Genomic DNA, 21,358 nt, shown 5'->3' with positions numbered 1-21,358 from the left:
GAGCCTGATGCGGGGCTCAATCCCAGGACCCTGAGACCATGACCTGAGCTGAGGCAGAGGCTTAACCCACTGAGCCCCCAGGCACACCTGGGGTTTTTATTTGTAGGCTAATGTCTTAGTTTTGGGTTGAAGGCTGCTCTTAAGGGGCAGGTAGGTGGCAGAGCAGATTACAATGGTAGGAAAAGCTCTTAGGTAGAGAAATGGAGTTGCTGGTAGTTGGATGCCGGGAGGTATGCCCTGAAGTGGTAAGGGAAGGAGACGAAGGTAGGGTACCAGCAGAATTCTTTGTCCCAGTCTCCTGATTGAGCTTCATGGCTTCTTTATTTTTTTTCAGAGAGAGAGAGAAAGTTTGTGTGCATGAGCTGGAGGGAGGGGCAGAGGGAGAGGGAGAGAGTGAGGACAAGTAGACTCCCCACTGAGTGTGGAGCCTGATGCGGGGCTCGATTGCAGGACCCCAGAATCATGCCCTGAGCCAACATCAAGAGCCTGACACTTAACCGACTGAGCTCCCTGTGTGCCCTGAGCTTTGTGGTTTAATGACAGGAGCACGGTGGTTTCCGGAGTAGACTGACCCATGCCTGACACTTCACAGGTATTCCTTAGTATTCTTTAGTTATATCTCCTTTTAAGAAGGCAGGGGAAAGCGCTCCGCTCTTCTCCATAGTTTAGCCTTTAAAAATGATCTCAAACCCTTCTGTATGTAAGCATTTCTAAGCCAACACACCAAGGGCTCTACCCAAGTGGTTTCCCCTCAGAGTGCGGGAGCCTGTTATGTGACAAGCATAGTAATAAATGCTGGATGTGCAGAGGTGAGAGGCATGGTCCTGACCGAGGAGTTCCTGGGCCAGGGGCTGGTTATTGAGTGGCTGACCTAAAGAACCCTTTCCAAGTGATAAAGGACTTCAAGTAAATCACCTAATCAACAAAAAGTGTGCTTGTGGGTGCTTTGGGATTCGGGTCAAACATTCCTCCCTTTCAGACCCTGGCTCCATCTTGTTGGCTGAGTGATATTGGATGAAACAGCCTCAGTTTCCTCACTTGTCAGATGGGATTGCTGATACCTACTTGTGGGATTGTTAGAGGATTCAGTGCACTAACCTTGATAAATAGACAAGGTTTGGGTAGAATAGAGGACAGGACATGGAGAGAAGGTTGATGGCTAGGTCACTTACTATATATCTTATAAGAACTAAGGTAGGAAAAATGGGTTTGGGGGCTTGATTATGGAAGGGACTGAATCTCAAGCTCAAACAGACCTTGGGATATGGCCGCAAGGGCAGTGAGGTTTCATTGCATCTCAGAAAGGCTGAGGGAAAGGGCCATCATTCAGTCTTCACACTAATAGGATATTCTTGGCTCACTGAGCTATTCACGGGCATGGTAGAGACCAACCATATTCTTATGTGGAAACATAGCAATTTAACACTGTCAAAAAGCAGAAACAGGGGCACCTGGGTGGCTCAGTCATTAAGCGTCTACCTTTGACTCAGGTCATCCCCGGGGTTCTGGGATTGAGTTCCTCATTGGGTTCCCTGTTCTGCAGGGAGCCTGCTTCTCCCCCTCCCACTCCCCCTGCTTGTGTTCCCTCTCTCACCGTGTCTCTGTCAAATAAATAAATAAAATCTTTTTTTAAAAAAAGGCAAAAACAGACCCATAAATACAGAGAACAAACTGATGGTTGCCAGAGGGGAGGGTTGGGTGGATGGGCAAAATGGGTGAAGGGGGTAAGGGGAAGTATAGGCTTCTAGTTACTGAAGACATAAGTCACGGGTGGGGGGGTATAAGAAGGATAGTGCAAGGAATAGAGCCAGTGATACTGTGAGAACACTGTGTGGTGACGACAGCTGTGTCGGTGGTGAGCACAGCAGAGTGTAGACTGGTTGAATCACCATGTTGTGTGCTGGAAATTCATGTAATGTTGTGTGTCAACCATACTTCTGTTAAAAAAAAGGAGCTTAACACTATGAGGACCACCACGTGGTGCCAACAAGGTCTGGATCTTAAACTGTACATTACTGGAATACATTAGCTGCTGGCCCATTTTTGGTCTTGAAGGGGGAGGCTAAGGCTTAGCAAGGTGACAGTCTTTTAATTATGAGTCGACTTTGTGAGAAGACCTAGATGTACAGAAGTTCAGAAATTCCCTCTGTTGACAACGCCATCTGATGGATGGGTGTCCTGGAAGGTTTTGAGAGAGCCCTTTTCTGTTTTAAAATTGAGAATGTTTGCAGTTTCCAACTCACGTGTCACACAGGTTCCTTTGGTCTTTGTCTTCAGCTGCTCATGTTTCCCACCTGGAAAATGTGTCCGAGGAAGAAATGAACAGACTCCTGGGAATAGTGTTGGATGTGGAATATCTCTTTACCTGTGTCCACAAGGAAGAAGATGCAGATACCAAACAAGTTTATTTCTATCTATTTAAGGTGAGGTTTTTTACCATTTTTAAAAGGCGTTTTTTCTTTCTCTCATTGTTCAGATGTGCTCAGTTTCTGCACACCAGGTCGTGGGTGGGAAGGCCCTCAGCTCATGATACGTTTGCCCTCAGGGTTTGTGGAAGCATGCGATTCTTCATGAGGGATTCTCTAAAATGACCCACCACGTGTTGGACACATCACTCTCCTTGAGAGCCTTCATATTTGTATGCAGACTTGAATATCTTGATTTGCTTATGCGTGTAGATTTCTTTCCATCCACTCATCTGTTCATCCATCCAAGTATGTGTTGCACACCTGCTCTGTGCTCCGTGCATGGCACCCATGTAGGCATGAGGGATAGATCAGTGGGCAAAGTCCTTGCCCTCAAGGAGTTGACTTTTCAGTAGAAGAGGCAGACAATCAACCAGTAAATAATATATTTGCAGGTGGTGATAAGTGCTGTGAAGAGAAACAAAGTAGGGTAAGTGGAATCAGAATGGCAGGGATGGTGGCGGGGGGGACACAATCATGAGGAAGGGTAGTTAAGAAAGGCCTCTCTGAGGAGACCACAGATGAGCAGGAACCTGAGTTGGGGGACAGGAGCTGTTGCTGAAAAGGGCTGGGGGAAGAGCTTTTCCGGCAGCAGAAGCAATGCCGTCTAGTGATGGTGTGATGTGGGAAGAGCAAGGAGGCCGGTGTGGTGGAGCCCAGTGACCAAGGGGAGGGAAGGAGGAGATAGGGTTGGAGGGTGGCCCCAGGACCTTGACTCCCACGCTTCACAGAGAGGAATCAGGAATTTCCAAATTTGGGCATCTCCCTACTGTCCTGTGTCTTGTTGACCCCAGTCACTGGTCACCAGTTACTGCTCCCACTTCCCCACTCCCCATAGCTGCTGCTTCCTGCTCTGCCTGAGATCCCCTTGGGTCACATTCATCCCCTTTCTGCAGACATATGCCTCCCCATCTTCTGACTGCAGTCAGGATGGACAGAGGTAGGAGAGAAGTGGGTGGTGGGAGCAGAAAGATGAACTTCAGGGGGCCAAAAATATATTCTTAAAGGGAGCAGACAGAAGAAATAATTAAAAAACAGAAACCTTGCTTTTGAGGGCACTGTTGATTATGTTTTATGTTTTAAAGAACCTTTTAAGTTCTTTAAAATAAAACAAAACAAAACAAAACAAAACAAAACAAAATGCTCCACTCAGAGCTTATAGCCAGGAAAGGTTTGCCTCTTTAGTGAGCACTGTGCTTCATTTTATATGACAAGGATAGAAAAATTTTACACTGAGTTCCTCTTTTGCTTTAGCTGCTAGGAATCTCAGTGCAATTTTTCTGCTCAATTCCTGTAGCTTTTTTTTTTTTTTTTTAAGATCTGAATTTACGTGATACATAATTTTCCCTTCTCCCCATTTATTAACTTTTGTATTTTTTTTCTTTTTTTTGGGGGGGGTGTTACTTATGGGAGTTTGGGGATAGATAGGAGACAGGTGTGGAAGTGAGAATTGTATTTTTAAACTTTGGGGTCATGTGTGGGGATACTGGTTCTACAAAGATAAATGGGAGGTTGGAGGGAAGAGAAGGGGAGTGGGGGGAGACAATGCACCGCTGAGTTCCCCACCTCCATTAGCAGGCACTGGTCTACTCCAGGTGACAAGTTGTTGACATGGCTATGAGTCCTGAGTCATCCAGATTGAACCCTGGCAGGTTCATGCTGTTTAGAGCTTCTTTGGAAAAAGATGTTAGTTGAAGAAAAACAACGTCTGCATGACTGCAGTGATTATTTTTCTTGGAACTGAGTGGCCTGGCAGCCCCACAGACCTGCTGGAAATGAAGGTGGTGTCAAGGTTTCCATCCTGCCGACCTCCTCAGGATTCTGGTTATAACTAACCAAATAGGCTAGGCAGCACTGCTCTGCTTTGAAGTCCGTTTCTTTCTCTCTCTCTCTCTCTCTCTCCTCTTTTCCCACCTCCCTCAGCAAAACAGCAAAAATGTATTTACTCATGGGAACAAAATCTAAAATATTCAGCATTCTCCCCCACCATACCCCCCCCACCCAGAGTCATTCTTTGGGCCAATAAATAATAAATCCTCCATTCCTTAGCTTTTGAAAGGCAGTTCCTGTGTCTCCTATGTCTCAGTAATTAAATTAGAATTAAATGTATTATTCCTTTAGTAACATTTAAAAACCTTCAGGCTTAGATGTTGAAAATAAACCCAGTGAAAAGCTGCTTCCTAAACTCAGTGTTTTCCTCAACTGTGGCACCAGAGCTTGACTCTCTGGGCTTCAGTCCTGGCTCCATCACATGTGAAAGGTGACTTTGGGCGAGACATTCTCCCGTAGTTTCCTTATCGGTAAAATACAGTGATAGCACCTACGTCTGAAGGTTGTTAGGGGTATTAAATGAGATACGACATAAAGAGTGTCTGGGGAACCTAAGGGTGCAAATGCTTGCCGCTGGTATTAAATTTCTTTTCTGTGGCCACTTAGCCCAGCTCCATCCTTTTGTAGATGAAGAAACTGACATTCAGCATCTCCCCAACCCATTAGTTTATCTCCAAATTGAAACCCCCAGTGGACCAAGTTTTCAAATGGTCTTATTTTAACTGGGCAAAGAAAGTAGGCAGGCAGAATGATCTGTATTTGAATTTGATGATCTATCCATATCCTTAGAAACATATTAGTGACTTTTCATTACTGCATGTTTATTTTTTATGAAAATGGGCACAATACATTGAAAGGATCAACAGATGCCTCACACTAATTATGTATATGGCACCCCAGAAGGAATTGAGGCCCTTGTAAGACATGGTTCAGGGGAACACATGGGGACCTCAAAACTTTGTCTATTTCTGTTAACTCCTGGGAGCATGATTGCCACATCTTGTTTCTGTTGAAAAGGCAGTAAGTTGAGAAAGGAGAGAAAGATATAACTTAAATAAACGCATGGTCATGCCATACCTGGCCCACATGTAAAGGTCACAGGATTTTCAAGCAATGGTTGAAGGTAAAGGATTTCAATATGAAGTTTATTTTCAAAGTAGGTCTTGATTAGTGACTGTGTTTTTTTTTCTTTTTCTCTCGGATATATATTCTTTGAGAGCTTTAAATTCCAGTGGCAAGGATTAAGAGTGGTGTTTTGTTTTGTGGGCATTGAGATGCCAGAACACTTGGCTTGTATTCTGTGCATGGAGAGGAAATGAAAAGAGACTGCAGCAGTGAAAGTTGCCAGTTGAGAGCCCTGCAGAATTCCTTCCCGAAGGGCCTGGGCCCTAGTTTATGCATAGGATGCACAGCTGGTACAAACAGCCCTCTCCCCTGGCCTCACTTGCACAGAATGGCTCCCTGCCTTTCGGGGGTTTAAATATGAACCTTCTTCAGGGAGCCTGGGTCGCCCAGTTGATTGTGTCTGACTCTTGGTTTCCGCTCTGGTCATGATCTCAGGGTCTTGAGATCAAGCCCTGCATGGGTGTGGAGCCTGCTGAAGGGTTTCCCTTTCTCTATCCCTCCTCCCATGAGCTCTCTCTTTAAATAAATAAAAAAATCTAAAAAACCAACCAACCAACCAACCCGCCAGAGCATGAGCACAGCCTGCAGGCGCCTAGCTGGGCATGGGCAGAGTTTATGTAGGTGTTGCATACCAGGCCTCTGGGTCAGTGGGAATCTGGAAATGGTGGGGAGAAGGGAAAGTGACTAGGACAGAGAGCCTGGTGCTACTGGCGGAGCTCTAGGCTGTGCAGAACATGGAAGGGGTTCAGTTTCTTATAACTCTGTTCGGGGGTATGAAGGCAAATTTGGGTTACCTGGTAGTCACCCACTTTTATTGACTTAAGGATTTATTTACATGTAGATAACATAATTAGAATATGGTGACTTCCCTTCAGAGGCTGTGGGTGTGTGTGTGTGTGTGTGTGTGTGTGTGTGTGTGTGTGTGTGAGAGAGAGAGAGAGAGAGAGAGAGACATTGATTTTTTTTTTCTTAATGATTATTTTTGCAGCTCTTGAGAAAGTCTATTTTACAAAGAGGAAAACCTGTGGTTGAAGGCTCTTTGGAGAAGAAACCCCCATTTGAAAAACCTAGTATTGAACAGGTAAAATTTTAGTGGGGGGACACCCTTATTTTTATTGCTCTAAGGCTGAACAAACCTAATCTTCCATCTCTCCATGTGTCTTTCTTCCGTCCTCTATACCCAGCTTAGAGATGCTCACTGAGTGTGTAGAAATTGTCGTGGACCCTTTGCATCAGAAGTGAATACTTAATTTAATAAATGATCTAGCTGTTGTCTTTTATGGTTGCTGTATATTCAGAATTCACTGCGTTTAGGGAAGAAAAGAATTAAGCAGAACATGTAGGTCGTAGGAACACACGGAATGTGCTTTTTCTTGGTGTTGATGTTTTAAAATTAAGTCTTTGTCCTTTTGTTTGGCACTGTCTGAAAAAGCCTATTGAGGTGAGGGAATTCAGGAGCATTGTCAAAAACATTGTAAGTCAAGCAAAAAAACACAAAAAAGAAATGAGGTTTTGCATCCAGAAATTGACTTCCTGTTACATTATGATTCCTGGAAAGAAACCGGTTTACTTGGGGAATCTGTTGACATGTATAGACTTTTTCTGTGAAGTGTTGTATCTTTCCTCAGAGTCACTTTTTAGCCCGCCATTCTTTGGCTAAAGAAATCTCAGATACTCTTGACTGAATTTCTTGATGAGAATGATTACAGAAGATAGGACATCAGGGTCTCTACAAATACAAATAAATGTATTTTTATCAGTCAGTTTTCAGTAGAAGAAATTTTACTTTTGTCTCCAAACTCTATTCAGTAAGAATTTATTTGAAATTAGATTAGTTGGGAGTGTTCTACAGAAACATTGAATTAATCCGCAGATTCTTTTAAAAGCTCATGATTTTGAATAAGATTTTTTTTTTCTTGGTAAGCTTGTTGAAACCAAAAGAGTGATAGTAAGCAGTTTAAATTGTCATGCTTTAGTTCAGTGGAAGACATGCTAGCAGCTTTCTGATTAAAATTTTGGTAATGTAAAAGTGTAATGTGTATCCAAGAACTTCATATACATGATGGACATATAGGACATATATATGATGTCCTGTATGGATAGTGCAGCAAGAATTATTCTGCAAAATAATCCTGTTTTATTGTTTAATAGGTTTTGACCTTTTCAGTCTGTGATTCTGATTTTCTCTTTAATGCTTGAGGATTGCAGCGGGCATAGAATAGCAACCCACAGCTTCTCTGTCTTGTCACTTTTCATCCACTGTGATCTGTGGCGCGATTCCCTCTGGGCATTCCTGTTTTCTAACAGGGAAAAGGAAGAGATTTTTGTGAATAGAGAAATGTCTGTTCTCTAGCTAATAGCCACCAATGGCACTGACTGTGTGGGTGTTCAGAATTAGTACGATTGCACAGCTGTGTGAATAAATTGCCTTCCCTCCTTTTCAGGGTGTGAATAACTTTGTACAGTACAAATTTAGTCACCTGCCATCCAAAGAAAGGCAAACAATTGTTGAGTTGGCAAAAATGTTCCTAAACCGCATCAACTATTGGCACCTGGAGGCACCATCTCAACGAAGACTGCGATCTCCCAATGATGATATTTCTGGATACAAAGAGAATTACACAAGGTAATTTGATGACATGTTCTTTTCTTTTGGCCTCCTAGAACCCATTGCAGACGTAAAATTACTACTTGTCCCTACAAGCAGAGGGTTGCCCAGTTATTGTGGTAACTCCATCAATTCAGAGAGAATGTTTGTATAATTTAACTTCTTATTAATACCATGAGTTTTGGGGCGTGAGGGATCCAAACCAGCTAGCCCTATACTATCCAGTTTGATAGTTGATAGCTACATATGGCTACGGAGCACTTGAAATGTGGCTCGTGTGAATTGAGATTTCGAAGCATATACAAACAAAGAAAAAAAAGAATAAAATATTTCATTAGTAGTTTTTTTATATTGACTCCATGTTGAAGTGATAATATTTTGGATATATTCAGTTAAGTTATGTTAAATTAATTTCATCTGTTTCTTTTTACATTGTCAGTGTGACTATTGGAATATTTAAAATTACTTTTGTTGCTTATATCGTATTTCTGTTGAACATCACTGATCTAGGTAACCATACTGTGACTCTTTAATGATTACACAGAAACTTTCATTCATTTAAAAAAAAAAACAATGACCACAGATATAATAGCATTAAAAAATTTTTATAAAGAAGGAAAGGTCACGCTAGTCCCAGCACCATGATGGAACCGATATCATTAAACATGTTGTCTTCCAGTCTTTGCCCTCTAACTATTTTATATTATTTAGAATGAAAAAAAATCTATAGAATTTGCATCCTGTTTGTCCCTGTACTTAACAGCATATCAAACATTTTACTGGTTACATTATGGTCAGTTGAGTTGATGTACTGTAATTTGCCCAACTCTTTCCCTGTTGGTGGACATCAGGCTGTGCAAATATTCTTGGATTGCATGTTTTTTCCCCTTAACATAGGAATTTGTTTTTACTGTTTTTGAATTGCAGAATAATAGAACTGACTTTAAAAATCTTAAACATGGGCCACACAAAGTAAGATGACCTACATTTATTTTCATTTAAGTAGGAGAATGACTTGATTCCCATTTTATAACTTTCCCCCTTTTGTGTTTTATTTATTTAAGTAATCTCTACGCCCACTGTGTAGAGCTTGAACTCGAGACCTAGAGATCAAGAGTTGCATGCTCTTCCGACTGAACCAGCCAGGTGCCCCCACCCCCTTTTATTTTTTATAGGCACATCAAGCTTGCTTCAGGAGGTACTCCTGACTTAAAGTAGGCAATTTTTTTATAACCTGAGGAGCACTTGTACCCAGGTTATTATTATTATTATTTTTAAGATTTATTTATTTACTTGAGAAAGAGAGAGAGTGTGTGTGAGCAGGAGGAACAGAGGGAGAAACTCTTCAAGAGGACTCCCTGCTATGCGTGGAGCCTGAGGGGAGACTCGATCTCAGGAGACCCTGAGGTCATGGCCTGAGCTGAAACCAAGAGTTGGACATTTAACTGACTAAAACCACCCAGGCACCCCTCCAGGTTATTTTCTCTAACAGCAGATGACATGTAGGAATGAGTATAGTTTAAGATGAGTTTTCCAGTCGCCTGGGTGGCTCAGTGGTTTGGGCCTCTGCCTTCGGCTCAGATCATGATCTCATGGTCCTGGGATCGAGTCCCACATCAGGCTCTCTGCTCAGCAGGGACTCTGCTTCCCCCTCTCTCTCTCTGCCTGCCTCTCTGCCTATTTGTGATCGATCTCTCTCTCTTTCTCTCTGTCAAATAAATAAATAAAATCTTAAAAAAACTATTTTAAAAAGATGAGTTTTCCTCTCTGACCATTGACCCAATATTCATGAGTAATATCCCCTTTCCTCTCCTCCCTTTACAATATATGTAATTTGAGTTATAAAGTATTTCCATACTAATGGACTTTTATAGGAATTACAGATTTCTTTATCAGTTTTTTAAAATTACATACTTCTATACTTTCATTTCAGAATTTTTAATGAAATAATACAGTTCCTATATTATTTTAAATGTCATTTATAATAAGGGTTAAGATAATCTATCAAAAATATAGGGACGCCTGGCTGGCTCAGTCAGTCGAACATGCAAGTCTTGATCTTGGGTTCATGAGTTCGAGATCCACGTTGGGTGTAGGGATTGCTTAAAAAATCTCTGTGTGTTTGTCTTTTAAACCCACCTGTGAACAATTGGCTAAGCTGAATATTTGCTAAAGCCAGACCTCTGAAAGTATTTACCACTCTTAACAGAGGAAAAATTGTTTCATCAAGAAGGAGAATTAAATGTAAAGCAGCATGGGAGGTATTACTGTATTTTAGAAAACAGTAAAAATATGTACCGTGTAGCATTTGGGAATTACCAAGAAATGGGTGGCACTTGCAAATACTTAAGGAGTAGTAAAATTAGAAATGGAACGTTGAAATGAACAGTGGGTTTGAATCATAGCTCCATCCCTCCCTCGTTCTGTATGATTTAGACCAGTCACTTCACCTCCTTGACCTTCAGTGTCTTCGTCTGTCCGAGTCTCATGAGTACCCTGAGTGTTCTGTGTAGCATCTGGCACACAGGGCGGGTGGTAGGAAGATGCTAGTCATTGTTTTCCTCCCACACATGTTCTCTAAAACTCAGTTGCTGTCAGCGTGGGACTCTTAAGCTAGAGTGTGTACAACTGAAGGAGAGTATCTTTATTTGACTATTAACTTTAGAAACTAAAGTAACAGGGAATAGAAAGACAACAGCAGATTCCTTTCCAGCCCAGCCTCTTGGTCCACGGGCCGAGGGCGGAAGGAAGACTGGAGTCCAACCATAGTGAAGAGAACCCTGCTGAGAGATTGGAATGAGTACACCCCGATGAGTTCCGAAACCTGCTGATTTCTAGGTGGAATGGAGACGAGAGCCTCTGTTAATAATAAATAAGGAAATGAAGGTAGACGACGCTCACCTCCCCCGCTTAACCGCGATCACGCCACGTAGATGAAGAAAGGGAAGTACAGAGAAGCAACCTGTGAAAATTATGAGAAGCAGTAATTGTTTCAGAGTAAAACCTCACTGTCATGAGCACTTAGGATTTTAATAAACCACACACCACTACAGCATGGTGTCTCACCGATACTCATCTTCTCAAAAATGGGTAATATTACAGTCGGCAGGCACCACCAGGTTTTATCTTGATGTGTAAGTGAACCTCAGGACCTGTAATGCTGGTTCAGCATATAATTTACAGCAGTTGTAGCGGTTAGAACAAAGGGGCTGAACGCTTGTGGAGCTTGTATGTCAGCAAGGAAATGGGGGGAAATCTGATTCTCTGTGGAAGAGACCAGACTCAGAGAATGATTATTGCAGAGCTACCCTGTGAAGGTTTCCAATAAAAAATTAAGTGCAGATTGAACAGTAGAACTGCTTACCTGACTTAATCCTCTCTGTTCTGAGTGAAGGAAAAATACGAATATTTTGCATATTGAAAATATCTGATATTGTCATGCTAACGTATAGGTAGTGTTAATAATTAATGGAAGTATATATCCCCGGAAATCACTATGGATTTAGAAAAAGATCTGGACAAATGTTTTGAAGTTTCCTGAATTTCGTGACGGTGCATTAATATAATTTCATGAAGAAATAACCTGAAAATAAAGTGTCTAAAGATGGCGACTTTTTTTTTTTTTTTAAGATTTTGCTTATTCATTTGACACAGAGACAGCAAAAGAGGGAATATAAGAAAGGAGAGTGGGAGAGGGAGAAGCAGGCTCCTCACTGAGCAGGGAGAGGGATGCGGGGCTTGATCCAGGACCCTGGGATCATGACCTGAGCCTTAAGGCAGATGATTAACGACTGAGCCACCTAGGCGCCCCTGAAGATTGTGACTTTTTCAAATACATCTGACCAGCAGAATCTGCTACTAGAAGTGGTGAATAATTAGTTTTAGATTTTGAATTGTGCAGACCTTCTGTAAGGTGTGACGGTTACCCCTATACTGGGGAGCTGTTTTGTAAGAATACAGTGCAAGTTGGATATAACTAAGTTGATTTTGGTGAAACAGTTGTATGTAACCATTGTTGGGTGACTAAGCATTCATCATTAGGCGTGTAAGTCTAGGACAGTACACAGCAGGAACATGGAAAGAACAGTGGGCTAGGGGGTAAGAGACCCCCAAGCCTTGAGTTGGGGTGAACTAGGACAGGTCACTTAATTCCTACAAACCTTGGGATTTTCATTCCAGCAAGTAGGATGACATGGTCTGTGCTCAAGTTCTCCAGTTCTGTTCACATTTAAAAATTTTTTTTATTTTATTTTTTTTTAAAGATTTTTATTTGACAGGCAGAGATTACAAGTAGGCAGGGAGGCAGGCAGAGAGAGAGGGAGAGGCAGGCTCCCAGCTGAGCAGAGAGCCTGATGAGGGGCTTGATCCCAGGTCCCTGAAATCAAGACCTGAGTCAAAGGCAGAGGCTTTAACCCACTGAGCCACCCAGGCACCCCCTGTTCACATTTTAAAGAAAACAAGGTGGTTGCAAATCAACATGATGCTGTTAAAACTCTGAGAGAGTTATTTGCTGCATACACATGCCATTTTTATTAGTCATACATAAATGAATGAACTATCCTTTCACTGGTTTTTAGAAGACCTGAAACCAGTCATTTAGGTAAAATCTTTTCCTACGGTCAAGTGTTTGGAGGAGTGTGTGTGCAGAGACTAGGCATACGAATTCCCATTTCTTCTTTCCATCCTACCCCGCTTGATGACCATGTCATTTATTTAAAGTAGCACCCAGACACCACCCGTTGACTCAGTCTCTGTCTTACCATCCCATGCACCTTAACAGACTGATCAAATGAAATTAATCTTGGAAGTCAAAGCTAAAAAGTATCAACTATGGTCTGTAAAATGGTTTTCAGAGGAAATGAATGGAAGTCTATTACTTGAAACATTTTACTAGACAGTAACAATCTGTGTTGCCTTCCCTTACTCTGGGAGGATTGCATGGCCTGTTAAGCACTTCTTTATAGCACTTCATGATTTTATGGTAATATTTATAACCTACCACTGCTATAGCAGAAATAACATCAGTTTTAAATAGACTCTTGGACATCTGTGACCCCTCCACAGATGGAAATGCTCTTTAGACTCAAAATCAGCACCTACCGTAGACCCATAGTGTGAGCCACAAATGTAATTTATAATTTTCTAGTGGTTACAATTTGAAAAGTAAATAGGCACAGGACATTAATTTCAATAATGTGTTATTTTACCCAAGATGTAAATACTATTTCACTGTGTGATTAATGTGAAAAAATTATTAATGATGCATTTTTACTTTCTTTTGTGTGGTCTTTAAAATCCAATGTGTAGGGGCGCCTGGGTGGATCAGTGGGTTAAAGCCTCTGCCTTCCGCTCAGGTCATGATCCCAGGGTCCTGGGATCGAGCCCCACATCGGGCTCTCTGCTAAGCAGGGAGCTTGCTTCCTCCTATCTCTCTGCCTGCCTCTCAGCCTACTTGTGATCTCTGTCTGTCAAATAAATAAATAAAATCTTAAAAAAATAAATAAATAAAAATAAAATCCAATGTGTATTTTATCCTTACGGCACATCTCAGTTCGTTCCCTCAGTTTTAAATGGTCAAAGCTAAGTGGAGTCCTACCAGAGCAGTAAAGTTATGTTTCATGGAGAAATATTTCACACTGTTTCCATTTAAAAGTAAATTTTAGGGCGCCTGGGTGGCTCAGTGGGTTAAGCCTCTGCCTTCGGCTCAGGTCATGATCTCAGGGTCCTGGGATCGAGGCCCGCATCGGGCTCTCTGCTCAGCGGGGAGCCTGCTTTCTCCTCTCTCTCTCTATGCCTGCCTCTCTGCATACTTGTGATCTCTCTCTCTGTTCCAAATAAATAAATAAAATCTTAAAAAAAAAAAATAAAAGTAAATTTTAAATTGATTAGATGCCATTAAAAATTGAGCTTCTCAGTTGCCCTAGTCACATTTCAGGTACTCAGTAGTTACATGTGTCTGGTGGCCTTTTTATCTGCACAGATCACAGAACACTCCCAGCAGCAAAAACAGCTGTTTCGGACAGTACTGGTCTAAATCCTGAGAATCTTTAATCTTCCAGTACAGAAAATTGTACATATTTTTAAAATTATAGTCTTGCGATGGCCCAAGTCTCATGAAACTGAGTTTCTGATTATTAAAATTTGTAACTTTAACTCTTAACGTTTGTCATTTCATAATTAGTCACTCTGGAGCTGGCCTCCCTTCGGCCCCAGATATCTTATAACCTCATTAAATGGCCACAGACTAACACCCAGCTGAGGCTGGCCTTGAAGGTGATACAGTTCTGTACAAAGCACAAAGTAAATGCTCTTGCTAGCTGTCTGCTACCAGGATCACTGTTCCTGATTTGACAAGATACAGTGGCACTTAAGATGTCCATTTGGGGGGCACCTGGGTGGCTCAGTGAGTTAAAGCCTCTGCCTTCGGCTTAGGTCATGATCCCAGGGTCCTGGGATCGAGCCCCACATCGGGCTCTCTGCTCAGTGGGGAGCCTGCTTCCTCCTCTCTCTCTGCCTGCCTCTCTGCCTGCTTGTGATCTGTCAAATAAAGAAATAAAAAATCTTAAAAAAAAAAAAAAAAAGAGTCCATTTGGTAATCATAAAATTACATTTGGGTATAAATTATTAAGACAGAAAAGCTGGGAGAAGTATAGAAATAGTAGCAGGATTTTAAGGTTAATTTTGAATTTAGGCAGGTGAACTTGAACTAATGAAAATTGTCTTTTCGGGAGAGGAACTACCACCACTGCCATCACACACACAGGGAAACTATGAAGTGATACAGAGTAAGATAAAGAAAGCAATAAGCACGAGTTAGTGACTGTTATTCCGTTCTTTATTAAGGGTCTGAAAGTTCGTCAGGAGCTTCCCATTTGCAGTTTGGGCCCCTCTGAGCCCTCTCTCCCACTGTAAAGATCAGGAAGGCACACAGAGAGCGGAGGTGTTCATTTTTAGAAAGCAGTCCTGTCCTGGAAAAGGATGTTTGGCTCTGCTACCAAGGAATAAGGATCTTCTGAGGTTCTGAGCCCTGGTCTGGTGCCATCCTCTGACCCCCACTCTACAGGGATGGGACTGGGTCCTGGGAATTTGAGACCTTGCATCCTGGCCGACCATAAAGAGAGAGGGCCGATTTTGAATAAACTTTCATTCTCTAGCTCCTCTTGGCTGAGGGAGCTTTCTACATTGTATACCCTACATAGCTAGTGTACCCCAGGACTGTGGTCAGATCTCAAGAAAGCCTCTGGTTTCCCTCTAGGCCTGGGCACTCGTTCAGCTTTCTGTAATGCTGAAGTGCATTTTTAGGTTGGAGACTGAGTCATTGAAAATGTACCTAAGCGACAGATGGTGAAGCTTATTACTTCCTGCGTTTTGACTGAGTTTTGAATAGTCTTGAAGATCTTTATCTTCCCACCAAAGCTTCAGGGGTATGTGAGTGCTGTGTAGGCATTTTAAATTTTACTCAGAGAACGAGTTGGTAGAATTCTGAGTCTTTCACAAACGGGACTTCCTCAGCTTCCCCTTTAATTTCTTCTTTTATTTAAACTACGATTTATGTACCAGAAACTTGAATTACAGTGTGTATTCTCCATACAGTTATCTCCTGGCATGGGTGTACCAACCCAACAAAGTAGGTATTATTGCTATCCCCCTTTTACAGATAAGGATGTAGAGACTTAAGAACATAATTACAGTTTCCAGGTCATGGCAAAGCAGGGGTTTGACCCCAGGACTGTCTGACCACAGGACTCACTGCGTGATGCTGCAGTATGGGGTGGTTTTCCTAGAACTGGACCCTAGTGCTTATATACAGGCGAGCTCCTCTAATTCCCAAGTTTCCTTAGCTGGCAGGGATACTACTGCTTATCACTGAGATCTAGTTTCTTCTGCTGTGGTTACTGGTGGGAGAGTCACCGTCATCGGACATGTCAGAGGACCTGGGTGTTTAAGGGATATTGATGGTGCTTGTCTCCTCTTATCACAGGTGGCTGTGTTACTGCAACGTGCCCCAGTTCTGCGACAGTCTACCTCGGTATGAAACCACCCAGGTGTTTGGGAGAACACTGCTGCGCTCAGTCTTCACAGTCATGAGACGACAACTCCTGGAACAAGCGAGACAGGAGAAAGACAAACTGCCACTTGAAAAACGAACTCTAATCCTTACCCATTTTCCAAAGTAAGAGAGCACCCTTGCTGGTCTTTGATCCTGGAGCTTGTGATTGATAAACACACACCGAAGCCTGTATCAGTAAGGAGATCAGGAATGCCAGCAAAGGCATCCCAGGGAAGAGGAAGAAGGGGCCCTCTCCTTCTCAGCTCCCCTTGTGGGTCTTTTTTGGTATTGCACAGCGAGCGTATCTGTTGTTGGTGTGAATTTGTGTTGCTTGCAGACGTGGTTCCCTTGGTCCCAGCTCATCCCACCTGGGTCCTGGTCTCTGGGTCTCTCAATGGGGTAGTGCTTTGTTTGGTGTATTAGCTACCGGGAAGCTAGAGGAGGATGGGGGGAGTGGTCGGAGCAGTTTCCATCTACTCGGCAGGACAACTCAAGTGGATCTTTTTTCCCATCCCACATCTCCAGCGCTTTCGAAGCCTGGTGAATCACTCCTGCCTCAGCTACAGTTAGCCTGCCCCCTCGCTCTTTGTGAACTAGACTCCAAGAGCAGGGCTGGACCGGAATAGAGAGGCTCCCTTCGGAATGATCTTCATGTCTCTCTGCTCAGTTTTTTGTAGAATGTATGGAACTCTTGTGCACCTTGCTTCTTGTACCTGCAAGAGCTCATAACAGAGAAATAATCACTTAAATATTTTTCAGATGAAGGAAATGTGTTTAAATGAATCAGAAGTTTCAGTGCTGGACTCTTGGCCTGGGAAATGCATTTTCAGTGCTAAGAACCAAAAATTTAAACTAAAAGTCTGACTGCTCATGAGGGGCTGAGGGTGCAGTTGCCGACTTGTCTGTGGGCGGCATTCTGCCTAGACCGGCGCTTCTGGTGAAGGAGGCAGAAGATATCATTGGAAAGGGCTTTCTGGGTTCGATAGAGACTTTGTTTTCCACACCATTGAGAACTGCTGGTGTAGAGAAGAGCATTTATTTATTTATTTACTTATTTAAAAAAAATTTTTTTTTAATTTGTTTGACAGAGAGGGAGATCACAAGTAGGCAGAGAGGCAGGCAGAGAGAGAGAGGAGGAAGCAGGATCCATGCCGAGCAGAGAGCCCGATGTGGGGCTTGATCCCAGGACCCTGGGATCATGACTTAGGCCAAAGGCAGAGGCTTTAACCCACTGAGCCACCCAGGTGCCCCAATTTATTTATTTATTTTTAAAGATTTTATTTGTTTATTTATTTATTTGACAGAGAGATCAGAGGCAGGCAGAGAGTGAGAGGGAAACAGGCTCCCCTCTGAGCCTAGGGAGCCCAATGTGGGGCTCGATCCCAGGACCCTGAGATCATGACCTGAGCCGAAGGCAGAGGCTTTAACCCACCCAGGTGCCCCGAGAAGAGCATTTATTTTTATTCATTTATTTTTTAAAATTTTATTTATTTATTTGACACAGAGAGAGAGATCACAAGTAGGCAGAGAGGTAGGCAGAGAGAGAGGGGGGAAGCAGGCTCCCTGCTGAGCAGACAGCCTGATGTGGTACTCTATCCCAGGACCCTGAGATCATGAGCTGAGCTGAAGGCATAGGCTTAACCCACTGAGCCACCCAGGCGCCCCAGAGAAGAACATTTAAAAGAGGAGGTATTACATTCTTTAACCAAGTACTGATGATGCCCTGTTTTAGTAGGGAAGCTAGATTTTTATGATTAAGTTACTGTTAATTGGATTACCCAGTTTATTTCTCAGGAAAGATAGCTTTAATTTTTAAGAATAAGTTAGGTCCAAAACAACCGTAAAAATATTTTTTTGCTAGAAATTAACTGTAAATTCCTTTGCAGTTTAACACCAATCCTAAACTGTGGGTAGAAGATGCTGTGGGTAGTTCTGGTGAGCTTTAGCTGAACGCCCAATATTTGCAGATAAATCCTAGCATCCTGAGTTTCAGTGTTTTTTTCAGGCAGCCGGTTCCTGAGACTGAGGCATGATAGGAACATTTTGGTATTCTCCAGGGAAGAAGGTTCAGAAGTACTGGAGCTGCCATTTGGGTGTTGCCCCTAAGTGGGTTAGGATCTCTTACGCATGCTCTTGTATCTAGTAGCTGCCTTTTCACTGGTCTGAGCTGCTTTCCTTCAAGATTGAGAGCAGTTTTCTTTTCTTTTCTTTTTTTTTTTTTTTTTAAAGATTTTATTTATTTATTTGAGAGAGAGAAAGAGAGAGAGCGAGAGCGTGATAGGAGAGGGGATCAGAGGGAGAAGCAACTTCCCACTGAGCAGGGAGCCTGATGCGGGACTCAATCCCAGGACTCCAGGATCATGACCTGAGCTGAAGGCAGACACTTAACCAACTGAGCCACCCAGGCACCCGAGAGCAGTTTTCTTATTTCTCTATTACATCTGCCACATAAGCAGCATTTTATATTTTTATAGTTGTCATTCTGTGTCTCTAAGCCAAGGCACAAAGAGGACCCTCCCCCCTGCTCCACCTTTTATGGTACTAAAGAGAAATTTTAATTACCTTACAAAGTAACAGGATTTTTTTTTCCCCCCAAAGCAATTCATTTTGCTTCTTGCAGATATTTGCTAATTATAGTGTGTTATGTTCCTTCATCCCATAGTTCTGGCATGCTTATGCTATTGAGTTAAAAAGTCAGTGCTGGTTTTTTTCTCTTCTCTATTACTAATGGTAGGGTAAAGCTACCACCCACTTCTCCTTTTAAATCCCTTGTCATTGAATATGACAACATGGAGGCTGATGGGGATTTATACCTCTAGCCTTGGCAGCAGAATCATGCACATGGAAGCTTAAGGTGCTGGTGGAGTCTTGGGTGCCGGCTCAGGGTGAGAGCTGTGCCTGGCCGCACGCCACTCCCCGAGGTCGCTGTGATTCTCACTTGCATTTGCAGGGTTCACATCCTCATCTTCCTCCTCTTCATATGGGCCCTTTCTTCCGTCCGCTTGGCTTTAACTTGTGCCTTTCCTTGGGCACTTGGATGGCTCATTCGGTTAAGCATTTGCCTCTTGATTTTGGCTCAGGTCAGGATCTCAGGGTAGTGGGATCTAGTCCTGTATCTCTCAGCGGGGAGTCTGCTTTCCTCTTTCTCCCTCTTCCCCTCTCCCACCTTGCACTTGCTCCTGTGCTCTCTTTCTCAACTATATAAATCTTTTAAAAAATCAGTATGTAAATAAACAAAAACAAAACTTGTGCCTTTCCTCCCATCTACCAACTTACAAGATTGTTATTAGAAAGGTTCAGCGTCTATATTTTACCCTAAAAGTGATAAATAAACGTGCATGCTGATGAAAATTTGGTTAAGAGAAAACAAAGAAGCGAAAGACTCCTCCCAAAGCCCTACCACTCTGAACTACTTTTAGTGTTTTTAGAGATTTTTGTTTTACGCCATGGATTGTTCTTTTATTCTACATACAGTTTTGAATTGTATCTATACACAAAGTACGCCCTCTCTCATGTCATTGCATGAAACTATTCTTTATTATAATAACTATATTTACATATATATAGATAACACACACACACACACACACACACACACACACAGATATATAGAATATTTTTCCTAAATTAGTAATGGCATTCTTCCTTGGTGAGTCTCTGCAAGGCTTTGTGAAAGAGTGTTCTGATCATACAATTACTGCTAGAGAAGGAGCCTAGAAAAGGAAAAGAAATTTACTTCTGTGATGAAGGGCCGTTGCAGAAATCTTGAGGGCTGTGTAAAATAGGAAGGGGAGAAAAGGCCTCAAGCACTTTCTTTCTCCTCAGCAAGATCACAATGTGATCTCAGTAAGGCTCTTACCTCCTACTGCTGTCAGTTTTTCTGTGATTGGTAAGAAACATACCAAAATGTTTTAACATGTAGCATAATGGTGGCTTGGTTGGAAGTAGAAGTGACTCATGCAGTTTCTGTAAACCGTGAATTAAACTATCGTGTACGGGTAGGTACTCATTCAAATGGTACATTGTTCTTGAATCTGAGATTTAATCTGAGCAGCAAGTAAGAAGACCCCTCGGGCCTTTCCCCGTCTATTTTTACTTCAACAAACAAACATCTCCCACCCCTGAAATCATTTAAAATTGTGCAGGCATTGATAGGTGAGAAGAATTGTGGTACTTTTAGTGATAGGGATAATGATGATGATGATACTGATCCTTGATCACTTGTCCAAAACCTTGATACTGGTGTTTCAGAATTCAAGATTTAAAATATTTTGAAGAGGTAACATGACACGTATATTATATATCACAGTTCTAGGGATGGGGACTGTCCCTCTATATCATATCTACTCATAATCGTAGAAACTATAAATAGTTTTATGTATGTTCAGATCAGATTGTTATGAAATGGGTCATGGAAGATCTTTTTTTAAGAGCTTTTGGGGTTCAGAATTTCAGATACAGGATAGTGAACTCATCATATTCAACCTTTATTACATCATTGCAGCGTGCACTTCATGAGGGCAAGATGTTCACTCGGTCCTCACAGCACCTAACACAGTGCCTGGCACAGGGTAGACGTCCAGGCAGTATCTGTTGAATGGATGAATGGAGCACTTACTTACATGGGGGTCAGGCACCATTTTATGTTGAACATTAGCTTATTTCTTACTGTGAACCTTTGCAGGAATTACTGTTGATATTTCTGTTTTATGGAAGTGGAATCTGAGAAAGAGGAAAGCTAAGAATTTCAAGGATCACAGAAATTGAGTGGTGAGCTCGGCCAGTGGATTCTAGAGCCCAGGCTCTTAGCCATTTTTTTTTTTTTTTAATTCCTCCAAAGAGGCTTGTAGAAAGGTATTCCAGTACCAGATGTATAGATTTGTGTTGGTATTTTAATCATAATTCTTTAATTTTTGTGTACATAAATCTAAGGTACTTCATCAAAATTTAATTATCTAGGCCTGTTCTTATGGACTCCTTTTCAGTAAGCCCAGGTAGAGCTTGGCTATCTATATTTCTAACAAGATCTCCAGGTGATTTTTGTGGGTCCCCAAACTTTCAGATCCATTTGGTTTATAACTTGACAAAAAATATAACATAGTAATCAACCACAGTCTGATCCTAGCCCTGTAATTTACTAATTGTGGAACTTTGTGCCAGTGATTTAATATCTGTGCTTTAAGTTTTTTTCTTCTGTAAAATGGGTAAAATAATGGATTCTGTGTCATAGGTTTGTTAAGATTACCTGAATTAATAATACACCAACCATTTAGAACAGTG

General features: G+C 42.1%; 1 protein-coding gene across 2 annotated transcripts in view; it reads left to right on the top strand.

Moving 5' to 3' along the window:
• Positions 1-21,358, top strand: part of LOC111155064 (lysine acetyltransferase 2B) — a 101,666-nt gene that overhangs the window by 45,567 nt on the left and 34,741 nt on the right. For both annotated transcript variants that reach the window (XR_002641117.1, XM_022515096.1), the window contains exons 3-6: positions 2,278-2,423; positions 6,409-6,501; positions 7,865-8,046; positions 16,010-16,201. Coding sequence is in view for 1 of the 2 variants with exons in the window: in XM_022515096.1 (XP_022370804.1) it covers positions 2,278-2,423; positions 6,409-6,501; positions 7,865-8,046; positions 16,010-16,201 (613 nt within the window). In the remaining variant the exon portion in view is untranslated. The remainder of the gene's footprint in view (positions 1-2,277; positions 2,424-6,408; positions 6,502-7,864; positions 8,047-16,009; positions 16,202-21,358) is intronic.

Source organism: Enhydra lutris, unplaced genomic scaffold, assembly GCF_002288905.1.
Source record: "Enhydra lutris kenyoni isolate GAN:26980312 unplaced genomic scaffold, ASM228890v2 scaffoldscaffold39, whole genome shotgun sequence".
NCBI classification, from domain to species: Eukaryota; Metazoa; Chordata; class Mammalia; order Carnivora; family Mustelidae; genus Enhydra; species Enhydra lutris.
The sequence above is the reverse complement of the archived record's forward strand: the minus strand, read 5'-3'. Positions and strand labels throughout refer to the sequence as shown.